The sequence below is a fragment of the Lonchura striata genome, chromosome 1A (genome assembly GCF_050655825.1).
Source record: "Lonchura striata isolate lonStrDom1 chromosome 1A, ASM5065582v1, whole genome shotgun sequence".
NCBI lineage: Eukaryota > Metazoa > Chordata > Aves > Passeriformes > Estrildidae > Lonchura > Lonchura striata.
In genome coordinates this window covers 23,715,064-23,734,856 of record NC_140741.1, presented here as the reverse complement: position 1 = coordinate 23,734,856, position 19,793 = coordinate 23,715,064, and the positions used below count along the sequence as shown (strand labels likewise).

The 19,793-nt window shown below is 41.3% G+C and overlaps 1 protein-coding gene across 2 annotated transcripts; it reads right to left on the bottom strand.

The window, feature by feature from the left end:
• Positions 1-1,804: 1,804 nt before the first annotated feature.
• On the bottom strand, positions 1,805-18,566 carry C1AH12orf75 (chromosome 1A C12orf75 homolog). 2 transcript variants are annotated; one of them, XM_085569631.1, is made up of 6 exons: positions 18,478-18,566; positions 11,418-11,442; positions 5,793-5,828; positions 4,715-4,856; positions 3,961-3,996; positions 1,805-2,567 (listed from the first exon to the last, which is right to left on the bottom strand). In XM_085569631.1, the coding sequence occupies exons 1-4, from the start codon at positions 18,518-18,520 to the stop codon at positions 4,721-4,723; spliced, it is 240 nt and encodes a 79-aa protein (XP_085425757.1). In that variant the 5' UTR covers positions 18,521-18,566; the 3' UTR covers positions 1,805-2,567; positions 3,961-3,996; positions 4,715-4,720. The 2 variants fall into 2 exon arrangements, with proteins under 2 accessions (XP_085425757.1, XP_021391764.1); XM_021536089.3 differs by having other exon boundaries at positions 4,777-4,856.
• Positions 18,567-19,793: the final 1,227 nt, after the last annotated feature.

Genomic DNA, 19,793 nt, shown 5'->3' with positions numbered 1-19,793 from the left:
GAGCAGATGCACTCATTTCTCCATGAAATGACATGTGATTTTATTAACAAAGGCTGCTCACCACAGAGGACTTTTCATGAGCAGAAAATCAGCTCCCTAAGTGGGATTTGGCCAGGACAGAATACAACATCCTGTCACACAGTTTCTAGATTCATGGATCTTTGGGAAAACAAAAGACAAGTATCTGCAAATTGAAGACAAGGGCATGGCCCTAGCTCTTTAGTTTGATGGCACAGGCCTGCATAAATGAATGTATGTCTATTTTAGATGTTCCAGTCCATGATGCTGCACATTTGTCAGTTGGTCAGTAAACTTTTGAGATTAAATGATGCAGAGGAACAAAAATATTAAGAAACCGCTGTACCTCCCACACAGTCAGAGGATGAAAAGACCAATAGTGCAAAGTGCTCCAAGCTTCTCTGTAGCTCTGTGCAGGAAAAACAAGCAATGATGTGAACCAAGGAAAGTACCCTTTGCAACTGTCCCACCACCAGCTGCGAGGAGCTGTTCATCTGCAATCACCTCTTTCCTCCCTCTGCCCACACATGGGGCTTCAGAAGTCAGCAGCAGAACAGGTAATGTTCTAGTTTAGCCCTGTCCACCTTTTTGATGATCGTTCCCAGCAAGTGAAGGATAGAAGTGGATAAACAAGGTTGATTACTGGCATCTTCTGATGGCTTTGTTAGCACAAGCTGAACACTGATGTAGCCTAGGATGACTGGTGCTTTTCCTGCTTTGGGAAAGACAATCAGGATCAGGTCAGGCATGGGTCTAATTGCCTTGTACTAAATAAATTTGTGCTATGCAAACCATTTTGGCCGTTTGTGGAACATGTGAAGTGGAAACTACACCCCCATGCTATAGTAAGCAAGTAGGAAAAAAGCCTGCATGTTTATCTCCCAGGGCCTACTTGAGTCCTCACCAGCTTGGCTTGCGAGAACAAGACTCTGAAGATATAATCTACAGACTTTCATTCATATTGAGAGATATTTTAACACCACATCTTAATCTTCAAGCTTATTTCATCTTGGTTTCAGGTCGATGGTCAAGAATGAGATGCGTGTTTTTCTTCAGGAGCTTGAAGCCTGAAATCATTTATAATCCAAGTAGCAGATTTCTAGAGAATAGCAATAAATAATGTCACAAATAATTAAAAGAGGACAAGCAAGGAATACTTTTAAATATCTCTTTTTGCATGCCTCACATCAAACTACCACTATATAAAAGTGAAAGCTGCAAGTTACTGGAAATCAGTCAATGGTAGTTCATTGGTAGTACTAGGTATCAGTTAAAAGAGCAGGAATTCACAGCAGCCTAATTCTTTAGGTCCAAATTTTCTGGTTTTCTCTTTTCTTTTAATTTTAACAATGGTCATGAATGTACAGTAATATATTAACGTTGTGCAGATTGGAACTTTTTGTTTGTTTGTTTATTTGATTATTTAAAGTGTATGGTGTATCAAGTCCCATTAAAATTAGTTTGACTAAAGAATAATGCAAAAGGCTTTAATAGTTTAAATACTCATTCAGCCATATGTAAATGTACAATCTATGTGTTCTATGTGAAACTTACAATTGCTGTTAATGAATTTTAAAACCTGAACAATTTGCTAAAGTAGTAATAACACTCATTCTGTTTCAATTTGCCATACTGGAAATGCTTACAGATGAAACAGGAATACAAAACTCTAATAGTGATCAAAAATCCTCTACAGCTTAGGAGGATGCAGCACTGGAGTTTAGTCCCTCTATCTCTGAAAATACTATCACTTCATCCTTATGAAAGGACATATTATTACATGGAATGGAACACATGATAGTTTATTTTGTTAGTAATTTTTTACATGTAATGCTTTATAAAAGAGCCATAGCTAAAGTAAAATATAAACAGATATGTAAATAATACAATGAAGTATATCATTCTTATTCAAATCAATTTCCTTGAGCAACGTCTTTTTACAAGGTGAAAATTAAACACTAATATTTGTCTCATGGTATAAAAGGGACAGTAATAATTATAAAGAACCTTATGGTCTTAAGCTTATTTCATCCTATTCTTAATATTTCACAGCAAAAATATTAAAATTTGCAGTATTCCCAAAAAGATGCAAACTTGTCAAATATATTACTCTGAAGAAAAAGAACAATTAATTTACAGGAACCTATCATAGAAACTATTGAGTGGACAGTGGTGATGGTTTTCTATATAAAATCTATCAAACTCGTTGGAGGAAATATACGAAGCGTAGCTGATAGCTGATGGAATCTGCAATATGGCCACAGAGAAATAAGTTGCAGATCATCAAAGTTAGCTCTTGTGCAGAAACATCCACCATGAGTTCACTAATTTCATCTTTCACTGGAGAACAGCAGGAGATTTCCATAATGCAACTATCATAGGAAACAGATTGGACGCTCTACTTTAAGCTTTACCCGTAGTTGGAATTTGCAACAGTTTGGATTTTTTGGTGCTCTGATCTCTCTTGCCCTCCGGAAGGCTGTGTAAATATCAAAATCTTCAGCACAAAGACAGTTCCCTCCAAAGCACTGGCAACTGGTCTTAGTAGACTGTTCAAAGGAAAAAAAAGAACAGATTTAGGTAGACTGGTAAAGCAATAGTGGAAAAGCAATACAGGAATGTTCTATACATAAGCCAGAGAATTAGGTCATCACTAGAAGCTGAGAGATTTGTAATCCATGAACTGCAGACACACAGGCACATAAACTTGTGGAGCTCAGAGGACCCTTTGCAGATTTGAAGCTGCTCTTCTGTGTAAGACTTGAGTCAGCAGCTAAGCTCTGATCTTGCATGAATGAAGGCAAAGCACACTTTCAGCTATTTTAAATAGCAAAAAAAAAAAAAAGTCAAGTGATTGATTCTATCCAGCCTCAGGCATTCAACTAAAGCACCTAGACAAGGACCTAAGTAACTCAGACTCTGTTCATAACCCACAGATGGAAAGCTGCAATCTCAAGATGGTGCTTGAGCCTTGGCCTGGTCAAGGGTGATGGTGTTTCTAGCTTAGACATCTCAGCCAGGTTACTGAAATTAGCTGTGAAGACCACCTGAAGTTCTCCCTGTTTAAGACTGCTCTTAGAAAAGTTCTGGGGCTTTAACCACTCATATAATAAGGACACTTATTATATGTGTTCTGCTCTACAAGGCCTGCATCCAGCACCAAGACCAGTCAAAACTGTTTCTGACTTTTCACCTAAATTAGGAAAGGGCTCTGCTTCTTATGGAAATTGCTGGCAGCTTTATAATTTTCAGTTCCCCACTGCCTAGACATCAAAACAGTTCCCCATCAAAATTTGTCAATGCTTATTTAGTTCAAGTACTGAATGGAAACTTAGTTTGTTTTTATTTTTTCTGCAGATATGAACTTATAAAGCATTTTTTTTAAACTTAGTTAGTCAAAATTCTTCACTTCAAGAATAGAGCATATAAAGCTTCAATGTCCTATTATAGCTGGTGGAAAATGAAGCTCCCACGGATCCTCCCATAGCAAGGGGAAAGCTCCAATACATTATTTAGTGGGTGACACACCATGGTCCTCAAGGTCCTTTCAAAAACGGAGATGTTTTCTAACTGCAAAATCCTCATTCCTGGAAAAATCTTTGTCTTTGCAGATCCTGATCTAAGCACTGCTGATGTACCTCACCTCTCATGGGAGGTCTGAGTACCACTAAGGACATTTGATTTTTATTTGCTCCCAAATGAAATAATACAGAGTTTCTTTGCTTCTCAATTCTCACCACAAAGACGACTTTAGCACTATCTAATTTATATCTGCACCCACTGAGAACTGGTCCCTGGTCCAGTCTTTAGATGTTATGATGCAGCTGGAGATGTAACTTGGTGGTTCCCTGACCAACTTAGAGCATCACAGGGAGCATTGCTACCTTGTTCTGTTCAACAAATGCATGGCAAGCACATAATGTTAATCAAAACATACTGTACCTCGGGCTGTTTGCATCTTGATGTCTTTATTTCCTTCTAATCTTAATTAGAAAACAAAAGACAGAGATGGTTAAATCTTAAAAAAAAAAAACCAAAAACATGACTAAGTTAGTACTGTTCCAAAACCAGCTACTTTTATTTTGGTTGAAAGTGTTACTGTTTCTCATTTTCTTGTTTTGCAGCAAATTTTGGAAGCACCAGTCAGTGACTAAATTCTGTGCTTGTACATATGTGACAGCAGCATTTTTTGTGTTAAATCAAAAGAACATTACATTATTTTGTAATTACATGTTTGTGACTTGTCAATTAAATAGCTATAGATCTAATGCTTTTCCCCACTGCTCAAAAATATAACATGGAAAAGAAACAGTTTCTGCTGGGTTTCATTTAAGAACAGAAATAAACCTGAAAGCAAGCACTTACTGTTATTACTGGAATTCACCACAATGCAAGTAAATACCTTCAAAACTAAAAATAGCACCAGGGCCCTGCAAGTGCATCTATCACAGCCTCTTAGTCTTAACAGGGTTTTGTTTTCTTTCAATTCACAGAGCACTCAGGGAGTGGAGAAGATGTTCAGAAGACCACGTACCTACACTGTCAGTATCTGCTCTAGGATCCTTCTGCAAAAGCGTGTTAAATTTTAAATAAATGGGAACAATCCCTTTGACAAGTGTAAATAACCCCACAGCCTTAAGAGGCTTCAAGGCTAGCCAGTCTGTCTGAAATAATAATTGATTTTTAAAGGACGTACATCCTACTAGATGAAATGATCCCCGGAAAGCAGGAGAAGATAAATCCACAACTTGCCAGTACCTTTGGGTGCAGCTTTCGTCTGACTGGGAGCCATGGCAGCCGCGTCCGACGGCAGCCCCACGTACACCCCGCCGTAGTTCCTGGTGGAGAAACAATTACAGGCACATCAGAGCTCAGCTGGGACTCTTCTCCTTGAAGGAGCTGGTTTTTTCACTCAAGTTCCTGATGTTTATCATGAGATCCCAGCTGTCTTGTGACAATAGTAAACCCCACCTGCCCAGCTTCTTCTGAGTACATCCAGCTTGAGGACAGAGCTAATCTGACACTGATGTTTGACCAAAGCACCACACTTCAAACAGTGCACACCAATTAAATAGCACTTTGACCTCATTAATAAATGCAACCTGCCTGCCCCTGTTTAGGGTCACACTTGGAGAAAACTGATAGCAAAAGGGAGCACAAGTGTCTTTAGGTACTTTCACACCCAACCCTCTCCCCTTCATGGACTTGCAGAGGATACTTGCCGGCTCCAAAGAGCCCATATGAAATGCAGGGACAGATGAAGGGAGGTAAAAAAACTGGGTCCTTTAGTCTCTACTGTGCCTGGAGATACCTGCAGAGACTCCCTTTACACTGCTCTGCCCTGTTAGGTGAAATAATCATACCTCCTCCAGCTCCTGGGGTTCTGAGCCAATTTGTAATTTGCTTGATGACAGACTCACACTTCCTTCAGCCTCCAGCCCAGCAGAGATCTCCCAGAAGCGCTAATGGCACCTCCTGTGGCAGTGCTGCTGCGAAGGCAGAGGCCACCAGCCCTTAGCGAGCACACCACCTACAGCTGCGAGATAATGTGCTCTTTCTGCCACAAAGTTCCCACCTCCCCAGCTCAATAACAGCCTGGGTGGACTCATCAATACCCGACTCTGTGTGAGATTTCCTCCTCTCTTTTCGTTTCTCCTCTGCTTTGCTGGTGTTGCTGGGAGTTAGGAGGAGGGAAGGAAGGATGCAGAACTGGCGGCAGACCTCACTGCAGCCCATTGCAAATAAAACTAACCCTGGCTGAGCAGAGCACCTACCTCCTTTTGTCATCATCGGATATGGATTCTTCTGCTCTGCAACATCAAAAGATACAAAGCATGTTAGCAGATTGTTTCTTTCAGGTGCTCCATGACCATCTGGTAAATTCAGAAGCAAGGGAAGAAGTATTACTGACCCCAGTTTAATTCAGGACATCCACCATTCAACAAAGTACTCACACAGGTATAAAAAAAGGACAGATTTCCAATATAAGGTACAGAAGAAATAAAGGATTGAGAAAAGATGCAGCTTACTTTTTATGACCCCCACCAGTGAGATCTGAAAGTAGATTTGGGAGCAGAAACACATGAATTAACACTATTCCTGAGTGAGTCCCCACACTACCCCCAAATAAAAGGAACATTAAGGCTCTGCATGTACACAAGCCTGCACTGCTCTTCCCCTAAAAGAGGAAAGAATGGGGATGAAGAGAGAGAAACTTTCACAGCCAGCACAGACACCCAGAAGCCAGAAGCTGTCACAGGGCCTCTCTATAAAATGAGGCTCTGCAATTCCTGAATTCAATTGTTTGCAAACCAAATGCTGTTATTAATCCCATATAAATGGGCAATTACTTCTCCTTTAACTTTAGGGTAAAATCACAGGTCAGTCTGTAAATCAATAGAGTCGCTGAGGTTAGAGTCCTCCCAGTTATGCAGTGCTCTGTGTAGCTGAATGGGAGCACGGGTTAAAGTAACCAGCACTGATGGGAAGGGAAATGTAATACAAAACAATTAAAGAATTTATTCTTAAAACAATTAAAGAATTTATTCTTACTCCTTCAGTGTGCAGTGCCTGTGCTGCAGTCTCAGTCTGCATCCCAACATCAGTCATTACACAAATCACTTGCCCATCTTTGAATAAATATTCGGATTCTGAGCTCTACTTCCATGACTGGGTATGGATGGGGAAGCAGCTGCACTTTAGCTGGGTCTGCAACCAATTTATTTATTCTAAAAGGTTGATGTCCCTACTGTTTAATTGTTTGGGCTCTATGCCCTTACAGAGCCCTGAAGTCAATGGGATTTTGCCCTGAAGAGCAGAGGGCTGATAGCAAGATGCAGTCTTAAGTGCAAGAAGATGTCCCTAAAACTCCTGGGAGGGCAGAAAATGCCTTAAAAAGACTGCTACAGCCTGGAAATTTTCTGACACCTGCCTTCTTCCTAAGGGGCAGAACATTACCAACTATCCTTTCTGCATCACCATAGAGTAAGGGTACACAGGTCCTTTTAATAGTTGAGACTTGGAGTAAATCTTATTATTCTGCAATTTTGTTGAATTATATTTATGCAGGGCATAGCACTCCTTGTCTGCTGTCTTTGTCTATGTCTTACCACTCAAGAAAGACTGATCAATAAATAAAACTCTTTATTCCCTGTCCCTCCTGCCATCCCTTCCTGGAGGAATTAGAGACATTTCAGAAGGCATTTCCCACCTCCTGTGACCCCGTGTAGTCACGTAAGTCATCTTACAGTCCTCACACACACAGCCAGAGAATGCAGAGACATTTTTTTCTTGAGGACTGTGAAGCTGCTCTGTCCTAGTGAGGGCCAGTTTCTCCTGAAGAAACTGGAAAGCCTGTGTATATTAGTGGGTGGAAATGAGGATGAATTTTTAGGGAAAAAAAAAATCTACTTTAAGAAAGGGACTTAGGGTTCCAAAAGATCACAAGCAGTCATTTCTGTTGAACCAACCAAATGTGTCATAGGATTGATTTTCTCATACAATTGAGAACATTTTCTATAATCCAGATTAACCATTGTCCAGAGAAAAGAGTCCTTTAAAAGCACCAACAACTTCATGCGCAGCTTGAAGCCTCTGAAATGGAGTTGTAAGAATAATAATCAATATTGTCCAACAGGAAATTAATGTCAAGGGTTTTTGTTTTGTTTTGGTTTGGTTTTTTTAATTCTGGTAGGAAACAGGGCCATTTTCTTCTGTTACAGAAATGTTTTGTAATATGGCATCACAGACCATTACTGTAATTCTCTCACTAAAACAAATTATTCAGGTCTATGATTAAGCAGACAAGAGGGTTTGTAAACATTTCACTTTCTTCCTTTCCTCTTACTAGCTATAAATCAAAGTAGTAATTTTGCAATGCCTTTTTCTTCAAATGGATGATAGCAAAAATAATCTGGGATTGTACAGATGACAACTCTTGGCTGGGCAATCATTGGGGGCAAATTTGTAATTTGCTTTTTTTTGTACCCCTGCCAGAAAAGAGGGAGTGAGCAGAGACAGGAGTAACATGGAACTGTGAGAAGGAAAAGAAAGAAAAATTTGGGTGATGGCACTCAAGGAATAAGCTATTTTACACACCTTTCTGGGGGCTCAGGAAAGAATGCTGCCCCAGTTTATTTACTACACATATTCACACACCTCTTGCCTTCACACATGATGGCTCGAGACCCCCTTTTGCAAGGTGCCCACTAATTTTGCATGTTTAGTGTCTGCTGAGCCACTGAGACAGGTGCTGCTTCTTTGCCCAGGCTGGGTGAACACAGGTGGCTCCAGGGAGCAAAGCCACAACAGCAACGCTCAACCACGTGGGAGTGAGACTGGAGAGAAGCTCCTTTGGTTTCGGCAGTGCTCCCATTGCCACATCTCCTGGGCTCACAGACACAGGAGGAGTCCAGCAGTCCTCCAGGGACAGCAAGCCAGGATAAGGTTTTCTGCAGCAGGGATAGACAACAAAAGGAACCTGACAGTCCAAGGAGCTCCGTGCTGACCGGCTGCTGTGTCACTGCCTCAGATGCTGTTGACATCCGCAGAAGAACCGAGAGCACGGTTTTCAGCAGGTAGCATGGGCAGAGTCCTGGAGCCAGTGGGCAGCTTTAACAGCAAATCCACAAAATGGCATTCTATTTAGAGCTGAATAAATGTTTCTTTTGGTAAGGTTTCGTTTGTCCCAAGAGTCTTCCTGTCACCCAAAGTCTGAAAAACACACTTTGTTCATCTGTCAGCTTTTACATCCATCAGTCCTATGTCCATTTGATGGTAAAAGAAGCTGCCATTTCTCACATATTTTAAATGTCAAGATGACAGGCATTCACACTAATTCTTTCCATCCACATTTTTCTTATCTCAGCTTTTATGGCTCTGTTTGTGCCGAGCATTATATTTCTAGCTGTGCTCAGTAGCCCAGAAATGATTCACTGAACTTCGAACAAGTGACAGACAACTACTCCTCAGATTCTTGGTGTTTCTTGTATTTCCTGCACAAGCATTTCGTCTCAGTATTCTGAAACAGGCTCAAACTGTTGTGTCCTTTCCTTCCTACTGTAACTAATCCTCCCCCAGACTTAGCCACACACTGAATACTGCAGGCATTGCATTACTTTCTAGCATATCCTTTACTTCTTCTACAGTTAGGTTTCCCAATTAGCAGTGATGAATGTTTCTTTATTAGTGGGGCAGGAGCATGGCTGCTGGCTGGCAGATTCTGGGCTGAAGCACAGAGGGCAGACACGTTCTCAGAGCATGTGTCCTTGTCACCACACAGTGCTCAGAGAGGAAAAACCCTTTCAAAGGAAGATCATATCATCACCCCTATCTTATTGGTGGAGAAACTCCAGGCCCAGAGGGCAAAGCAGCTTCCCCACAGTCACCCAGGAGGGCTCAGGGCAGGATCCATCCCTCTCCCCTTCCATCTGGCTGCTCACTCCAGGAGACATGGTACTTTGCAACGAGTCACAGTCAAAAAATGATAAACCACAAGTTAGAATAATAAGATTTGGCATCCAAAAGGATGTAAGGATGGACACACCTGCATTCTTTTCTGGATCAGAACTGATATGACTGAAATTTGATAGCAAAAGAAAAAAAAAAGAGGGTAATTTAAAGAGAGGATTTAGCTGATGAAAGTAAAAAGGTGTAAAAAGCTTTTGTGAATCTATAGTATTAGTTAATATTAATCTGCTTTGTTCATTTCTATAAACAATGAAAGTAATTTTTCTGATAGCTGACTTCCTTCATAAAAATCTTCTGTTAAGCATGAGAATGCCTGATTAGGGCTTTTGGGGCATCACTGCCATTCCTCATTAGTAGGTGTGTGTTTCTAACATCTGTTGAGAAGGTTCAACCATGCTATTACTCACATGGGTGGTTTGGCTGGCTCCACTATCCTTAATCTGAATGAGTAATAGCTCCAGGATTGACCCTTTCACTTTGTTGAAGACTGCACTCTAGTAATTAATTTTTTTCTAAGTTATCTCAATACTATTTTGAAACACGACAGATGAACTCACACTGATAAGTAGGATGCTCCCATTTTAACTCCTGCAGCCAGGCTCTAAAAATGCTTACACACAGTTAAACACAATTCTGTACATAGACACAGTTCTATACATCCCCATATCTTTAAGCACAGGAACATGCCTACAACATTCATAATTCAACAGTGCATGTGATTTTGAAATTTAAAATTATTAATGAGCAAAAAGAAAGATGCATTTCTAAGTCAGTTCTTAAATCATCTAAACTGAACAATAAATAAGGCCCTGCCGTAAATTAATCCAGTGGGTTTGTAAATACAGAAGTACTGAGGGCAGTGATGCTGCAGGCTGCACCAAGAAGAGGTTCCTTATAAGATTGTCTTTTGTAATTTATTTATTGTCGGGCACTGCAAGACCAAAAAAGGTAACACAGATCTCAAGAGTATCTGTGGCAACAGTGCTGATCAGCCAAGTGACACCTGTTGTTAGTTCTCCTGTCCTAGCTCTGTAATAGCAAGGACAAGCCTGTTGTTAAGCTCTTCCCTCCACTTGTTTATCTGACTTGACTGCCCTCATTTCTACACCAGGATTCCTCCATTTAATTAGAGGAGTTATTGTAAGTGAAGTAAATAAAACTGAAGGATGTTCCTGTTGCATAACATGACAATCTTTCCCAGGTCCCTCAGTCACAAAGTCTAGTGGCAAATACCAGTCACATGAAATAGGAGAAGGCAAGACCTTGTGAGGAATTCTTTATGGTTTTCTTTGCTAGAAAAATACATTTATGGCTGAATAAAGCTGTTGCTGTGCATTCCTGTATCAGCAATAAGAATAGTCCTATGAAAGACCTTGCACATTTAGAGAAAAACAGGATGGGTAGGACTGCCCTCTGCTACCCTGTGTCAAACAAATAGATACTATCTTTAATGCAGAGAACACCTAGAGAAGGTGGGCACTTTGAAAAGGAAGCTGGACGGATTAGTGGGTCTCATGCAAAGAGGGGGAATTTGTCTCAGTAGCTTTCTAAATCTTTCACTGGGCCTGGTGGAAATTTATGTGCTGGCTTCATACTATTACATGGCTTCTGGAAAAAGGTGCACGGGCACATGGGAAAGAGCAGTCTGAAGTAACATAACCAGCTCTGCTAGACAACTGTCTCAACAGAAGCAGAAAAAATAATTCTGTTAGAGAAACAACAAGCAAAGAAGTCTGTAGAAAAGTAAACAAGACAAGGAGTTGTTTTGTGGAGATGGAAGCTGTCACTAAAGGCAGTAAACATCTGATTGTGTTGATTATATGTTAGGAGCCAGATGAATCATGTATGACTAAATCTAGTATAAGGCTAGTATGACTGAAAATATGTCCAGGGTTATATATTTTAAAAAGTAGAGTAGAGTAAGTACTTACACATCTTTAGTAGTCCCTGTAGCACCTAGGGGAAAAAAAAACAAAAAAAACATGTTTACCAGGTAATGACATAATCCTCTAAATCAACCAACAGTGCAGTAATTGTTTTTCTGCCTTTCTGTCCTAAACAGCATAGAAATAGCAACAAAAATTTGCTACTGTAAGAAAACACATTTCTCATGATTGTTCAGTTTATGCTTAATGACTATCCACAAAATCCCTTAAATCTATCACATCTGGGCCAGACTCTCAGTGTGTGAAAATTATGCTGCTGTGGACCAGTGCCCAAGTGCAGTCACTCAAGATGGGAGCAACATAAGAAAAAAAAAATCTTTCTGAATTTCATATTTCATATTTCATTTGCTCAGAACTCTGGTGGTTTTGTCTGCCACAAAGCTGGCACAACTAACCAGAGGCAGTTACTCCCAAATGCCTGATTATTCTGCCATTTGATGCAGTTGTACAGGTGGCACCACATGTGTGAAATGCTACGTCGTTCTTCCTGCCAGATAAACAAAGTTTTATAAAATGACTAGACAGAACTAATATAAACATTGGGACGCAACCCATCCAAAGCCCCACCTAAGGAGATCAACCACCCCTTAATTCATCTTGCTATTTAACAAAAAACCAAAGAGCCAAAAGCTGCCACCTGGCTGCCTTGTATAAGTGGCTGACTTTTTTGTTTTGGTGACTTGGATATTTCTTGCTGGGAGACAAATATTTACCCAAGTACAAACTCTTTCTTGTTCCTCCCAAGTTACTCATGTTATGTTGCTCTTGCTAGTATATAATTCATCTGAGTAACCAGTAAATTATCCCTTCTATTAATTACAGAAGTTAGGGCAGACATTAGAAAAACCTTTCCCTTCTCCTTTCCTCTTAGCACTTAGCTGGAAAAGGTGATCAGAGCTCCCTCTGAAGAAACGGAAGTAGCCAATCCCAGAGATTTTTTTGAGTTTGGAGATAGGTTGTGGTTTTTTCTTCCATAGTATTTCATTTTTTTGGAAAACTTTTATCTCTTCTGCTGCCAAAAAAAATATATATAAATAGCAAATACCTTTCATCTCTCTTTGATATGTAAGAATATGCCTTTTGCATTCTTATTTTAAACAAGAGGAAGAAATAGACATGCAAGGCTTTCTCGCTCTGTCTACCTGAATTGATTGCTTGAATGGCAGAAAACATTACCTTTTACAGCTAATTCCTGAATATAATGTCATTCCCATTTCCTATAACTTGACTATCCCTCCTTTTCCCAGCAGCAACACAGACTAGACTCATGAGATTGTACACATTTCTTCTGTTAGTCTTGCTTCCAGAGTCAGCAAAATCTCAGTATGGCTACAGAAAAGCCTTAAGTAAGTTGGAGGGAGTATCTCTGCTCACAATAAGCTCAGGCCCTTCCTTTAAAACCTTACTCCACCAGGCAGCCCTGAGACTTTGAGGGCACATCTGTGAGGCACAGCATGTGAACCTCTCAGATTAATTGTGTCCAGGTGGAAGGCTGGCACTGCTGTGCAAGCCCAGTCTCTGCTGATGTGGGGAGACATCTGCCACCAAGGCCAGTTCATCCAGTCAGCTCAGCAATGAGCCTTCAGGGCACCCCCTTGTACCCCCAGACAGAGCCCAGGCATCGGCAACATTTCAGAAAACATGTGTTATGAAAAGCCTAGCTGGAGCTAGCAGGATTTTTAATTTTATTCCAGAAGAAAATTATTCCTTTGCTGTGCCTGTTCTGCACGAGGGCCATGACTTTATTTTTTAGTCTAAACTCCCTGCAATCAAAATCAGTTTCTCTAAAAAGGTTTATGGCCCTTTTTGAGGCCTTTGCCAAGACTCTTCTAAGAACCTTGGATGCCCATCTGAAAAATGTGTCTTGCTTGCAGGAAGTACAGCAAAAGTACAGTGTTTAATACACAAACTGAAACCTCAAGCCAAGGGAGAAGAATTGTGTGCCTACAGCACTGCTGCACTCCCCAGAGGTGACAATCAAGTTCCAGTCAATCACTGGGTGCACTTCAGTGCCATATCCATGTTCAGTGCCATGCCTGTCTTCAATGCATTATGGTACATCCTCACTCAGGAGATGGGAGATGCCACTCAAACCCATCAGCCCGGGCTTTGTGTAGAGCTATAAAAACCCGTGTTTGGAAATATGCCACTAACATTCACACATGGCAGCATTTGTTTCCTTGGAATATTAGCAAGGGTACACTGCTGAAAAATCACTGCGTGTGAAATGTGTTTTGAAATGCATTTCACACAAAAACTTTGAGAACTGAGTATGATAAAAACAAATTCACTTTTTAAGAGATCAGTTTTACTCTTACAATAAATTTAAAAATACATATAAAAATTACATATAAAAATAAATACATTGTTTTCTACTTTTTTTATAAGCACTGCAGACCAGTTTATCCTCATTTTCATTGATGGGATTCCATTAATTTCAGTGGGGTTATTTCTCATTTTCACTAGCAAAAGTGAAACAAATGTTTGGTTCAAATACACTCAAGTACCACTAAGGTACCTGACAATAGATCTGTGTCTCCAGTTAACAAAGGAATTTTCTTCCTTCAAGAGTTCTGAGCTTGCAAATGAACATCACTTTTGCTAGGTGTACTATAAAAAAATCTCTGTGTAAAAACTTCAAAGTTTTTGTTCATTAGGGAGCCTGAATTTCCTTACACTAGATATTATTTCCCAAGGAACCAAAAACATCTCAGTTCATACAGACATGTTTATTTGTAAAGTCCAATCCATTCACCCTCACCCTGTTACTTAACTGACATATTTGTCTAACTCTTGCAAGTTTAGTGAACAACACAATTTTATTGCTGCTGAAGCTCCTTCTGCCAGAAATTCAGCCAAAGAATATTGTTTACTACTGATCCACACTCTACAGCTCGCTCTATAGCAGCAAGGCTTAGTGCTCTCATAGATATGATGGTTTCCAGAAATGACTTGAGAAAAGGCTCACATACATAAAGCTTGTCCATTTTTTCCACTGTAAGAGCTTGGCCTAAAAAAAGGCAGCACTTGGCCCTACAAGCCTTGCCTTGATAGGCTCTTGTTTACTTGGTTTTTTTAACCTAACCTCAGCAAGACATTAAAGAGTAGCTATGAAGCCACATCCATAAAAAATAGGCAATACTGAATTGTCCTGAATGACCTCTCTGCTCACACCATTTACACAGTAGGACCATGGGTGCATTTTGGCATTTTAGAGTTGCAGAAGGAGAAGAATGAGTACAGCCTGCAAATAAACATGTCCCATTCAGCCACACATTGCTCTGAGCCCCAGTGATTACAGAAGAAAAACATTCTGTCTAGAGCACTAGAGCTGTGATCCCTCAAAAACCCCACAGCATTTTAACAGTGACAAGTCAAAAAGAAGAGGATTTATTCCAAAGCATCATCCATCATCCACTAGGTGAGATGGGGTTTTGTTCTTTCAGAACAACAGCAGGATTTCCGTAAATGCAGGCCTAATGCAAAAGATGGTTGAGAGACATTGATATCCACTGATGATATTCCTCTGTGCTGAGAAATGCATCAGGAGTGAAAGTGAGAGGCAAAAGCTTCAGAAAAACATAAAAAGCATGTGAGGCAACCACTCACATGAACAAAATGGATTAAAAAAAAATGCCAGGACTTGACTTTTGAGCAGATTATTAAACTTTTTCCTAATATTTTTAATGAACAATGGCCTATGACATTTTCTTGCACATCAAATTGTTACAAAAAGCAAATAAACCCCCCCCCCCAAAATTAAACACACATTTTGTTAAGAATGAGTTTTCTACTGCAGGCTCCTTTCTGATGTGCTCCAACAGTCAGCAGGAAGGAAACACGTTCTAACATCAATGAATTTATTCTATTTATACCTCCATTGTAACTGAGGATAGAATATCATCAATTTGTTTCATATTGATTATTTCTTCAGCTCATCAAGTGGGAGTTCCATACAGAGATTAAACCCAATAAATAGAATGGCACGATGACTTCCTGGGCATTGCACCAAACCTGAAGTTAATAAATCTGTTAAAACTTGGTGTGAAAGTTCTTCATCATAACTTGACTGTACTTGAAGCTTTCCACAGACTAACAGCTTCTCTATATATTTAAACTAAGGCTAGACTGACAGCCTCCAAAGAGTATAATAATTTAAGGTGCTGTCATCGCTACAATAATAGATACAGAAAGGAGGAGGTAGTTAAAAATTTTTAATGAAGAATCATTAGAATGAAGGGAAATGCCTTGACTCAGGCAAAAAAAAAGCAAATTAATGTTTAAGAGTATACTTTTAAAAGACACCAAATAAAAAGGAGAAGAGCTATTTTTGAGCTTCTAGAACTCTAGGAAATAACATGAAAGAAGGATATGTAAAACGAGACCACAAAACATAAGGAAAACAGAAGCTGAGAAAAACAAGTAACTATAGTTAATACATAAAATAGCTAGGTAATTTAAGAAGGATGCATACACATGAGTTTACTTGGGTAACTGAAGTTGCCATTTCTCAATTGGAGAGCTTTTTGCCACTATCTGATACTCTGGAAAGAACATTTGAATGCTGTGAATTACATTGGTGTTCTGGAGTACTGCACCACAGACTGAAATGTTATTCTAGATCATGTCTATTAGTTTAGATCTCACAGACCATAGAGCTGAAAGCTCTGATGTCATTCCAGCCATGCAACAGAAGATAATATAATTAGCTGAACTATCACCATATATACATCTGCTTAGGAAAAATTAAATTAGGCTACAACAGGAATTATACCAGAGTAAGAAAATGGGAATTGGCATAACACATTTAATGTGTTCCGTGAAGTATGCTACAATATTATACTTAGTCATATGGTATGACAGAGAGTGTTACAGGTTAATTACATGTTATGCACCTCTAGCTTTGACATTACTGACTACAGAATAGTCATAACTTTAGCATTAAAAATGTAGTCATGCTGTGCATGCCACAGAATTTATTTGTATTTACATAGTCTTCACATCTTTTGGTAAAATTATGACTTGCATTTTCCTGAAAAGCTCAAGGATTTCAAATAAAAATGGTAAGGCTTTTCTTTACCCTTTATAAAATAGTTTTATTTTTATTAGACACACTTTGTAAGGAATGTTAAATGAAGTAAATAAATAGTAGACATCTGACATCTTGCTTTTATTACCAGCTGTTTGTTATTTTAAGACCCTAGACTGCACAGAGTAATTCCTGACTGACAGTGGTGAAAGTGAGAAGTGAACTGGACTTTTCAGAGCTGCATTGGATTTGGAGAGGTCTGTCAGTGCAACAGTAATAATTCCATTATATTAATGATAGGTTTTATGTGGCATTGTTGGGTTTTACCTGCACTAAACCCTTAGAGATCTGTGGAATATTTCCAAAAAGTATGCAAAAGTTTACCAAAAACTGCAAGTTCAAATATTTTTTGTATAACATATAAGTAAGTTTAACTATCAAAGAAGTCAGACCATCAGTGAAAATAATTAATGTATGTACAAGCCAAAACCTGTTCAAGACAACTACCTCTAATGCAAAGGGACACATCTAAACAAACTTTGAGTTCAAAATAATACTGCTGTCAGAGTTAGTCTATTTGACATTTACCCATTTGTACCCTGGTACAGGTTCCACAGGGCAGTCAAATCAACATTAACTTAGAAACTACCACAAATGGACCAATAATCAACTCAACATTCTCATCTGAACCTCTCTGGTGCTTTTATCCAGCAAACAAAAACAAGATGTGAACAAGCATCACCTCAGTGGTATGAAGCTAGACTGGTCACATACAGAAGGAACTTCCAGTCACAGCAATGTGGGAATCAACTGAAGGGAGAGAATTCTCTGTGCAAACGGAACAGCTCTAATAAGAGCACTGAATGTTCAAGTAAATTCATACAGAGCATGTTCTTTATGGGTGACAGAGGTCTCTGATGGATAGACACAGTACCTAAATCCTAAGTTATCATCATTTAACAGAAACCAAGTAGGGAATTGCAGAACCACATTCTCCTCCGAGTCTGTAGTGCAGAGCTCAAGAGGTAAACCAGCATCACACCCCACAAGCATTCACACATATGTACACCCTAGAAAAGGCAGCATCACTCACTCACAGGCAGGACCAAGTCAGGACTAGCACCACCCACAGCACCACTGAAACTCTGGTTAAATCAAATCAAATCAAAACAGTAAGAGATGGGGATCCAGTAATTATAAATTGTCCAGCCGTTATTTTGCATATTTTCAAGAGCTGAAAGCTCACAAGTGCATCTGAAGGACTTGATAAAGGTACTGGAACAGGTGGCAATGTTTGCCAAGTGCAGCTAGGATGAAAAATGATTGAGAAATGCTCATATTGTAACTACAGGGTGAAGGTCTACTTATCAGTTTCCATGTACTTTCCTATTCTGCGGGGGCAGGGGGGAGGAAGAGCACAACAGCACCATCTTCCCAGATCTTATCTCTTTTGAAAATAGCAATGAACAAATAAGGGAGCCAGCTGGACGCACCAGCCAGCGGTACACATTAACATGCATGAAACCTCAATCGTGGAATATCCTCCAACTTCTTCAACAAACAAAAGGCAAAGATGTGGCAGAAATTCATTTCAGAAGTGGCATTCGTGGCCTTATAGGGAAGCGAAGAGGATGGAGCTGACACCCCCGGCGGGATCCTTAGGTCCAGCTCCCGGCCTGGGCTCGCCGTGCCCTGGGCAGCTCCTGTCGGAGGTGGCGATTCCAGCGACAAGCGGGCACCAGAAAGCCGCCGGTGCCCGCGGCAGGCCACATCACCCTCTCTCCCCTGAGCAAGCGGATCAGACTGGGAAAGGAAGATGCTCTTGCAAGAGGGCGGGCAGCGATTCCCGCGGCTCGGACGGGCATCCCCCGAGCCGGGGGCTGCATCCCGCCGGCTGCGGCTGCGTGCCCGCCGCCGCCCCCGCAGTCCCGCAGGGCTGCCCAGCACGGAGGGGATGCTCGCCCCGCCGCTCGCCCAGCCCGGCCCGGCCCGGCCCGGCCCGGCCCGCCGCCCTACCTCGCCCGCCCGCGCCGCCGGCCGTGGAGTTGCCGCAGCCCATGGGCGCTGCCCGGGCCGCCGGTGCGCTGCGGTCACGGGAGACAGCCGGCGGCGGGCGGAGCCGGGTGGGAGATAAAGCCGCGGGGACCCCTCCTCCTCCTCTTCCTCCTCCTCCTCCTCTCCCCACCCATCGCCCGGGAAACCGCCGGCCCCGAGCGCCGCCGCCCGGCCCCGGCCCCGGCCCCGCACCGCACCGCACCCCCCGCTCGTCCCCGGGGAGCGCCGCACCCCGGGCTGCCCCCTCGCCCGCACGGGGGTATGGCTCAGCCCAGGCTCAGGCCGGCAGGACTCCGAACGACCCCCAGCCGCAGGCAACCAGCCCAGAGCCTCCCCGGCACTGGAGATGCTCCTGGGCTCACGCGTTTCACGGGACACCCCTCATTCGCCAAGGCGTAACCACAGGGCCGGGCTGCAAACCCTGTATCTGCTATCAATAACATCCTGTTCGCCATTTGAAGGAAATCTTTATGATTGGTTTGGGTATTTCCTTACTTACAAGAAACATGATGGTGAAACTGAAGACCCATTGAGTTGAGAAGAGCTTCAGATCCACTTTCCCCAAGTAATAGCAGCAGCACTGAGAAACATGAAAGATAAGTTTACACATTTTTCAAGCAATCAATTTTCATTCAACATTTGTGTAATTTACCAAAAAGAATTTGACTTTCTGTTAACCCTAACCTGTCTTCCACGCAAAGGAGTAAAATACTTTAAAATCTTGATGGCTTGGTTACACCTCCTCCATCCTCAAATGAGCAGGAAGCTGAAATCCAGTGGATACATCTAGATACAACTGCAAACACTCTAGATAGATAGAGACTACTGCTGCAACAAATTTGTTTAAGGGCTCAGAAAGGTGTTTAGGGGCGTCACAGAAACACCAGTATGAGCATCACATATGCATGACTGATAATTGTCTTCTACAAAAGGACCAGATATAAAGTGCTGCTGCCTGATCATGCAGTGTGTTCAGTGACGTGGGGGGGAAAAAGACATCACAATTCTCTTACAGTTTTCCCAAGAAATACACATTAAAACTAAGTAGCTCCATAAACAGCAGAGACAATCACATCCAGTCTCCTATGGCTTTTGCCCTACGGCGGAACACCTGCATGGGCTCAGTGATGTCCACCTCAGAACACTCCTCTGAGTGGTCACCTATTTTCATGTCAATTGCAGAAAGTCAGTATTTTCAGGATCTTTGTCTATACCTTCCCAACAAATTGCCTGAACCTGAACAATCAGCTCAAAGTTTAACAGGACACAGCTAATGG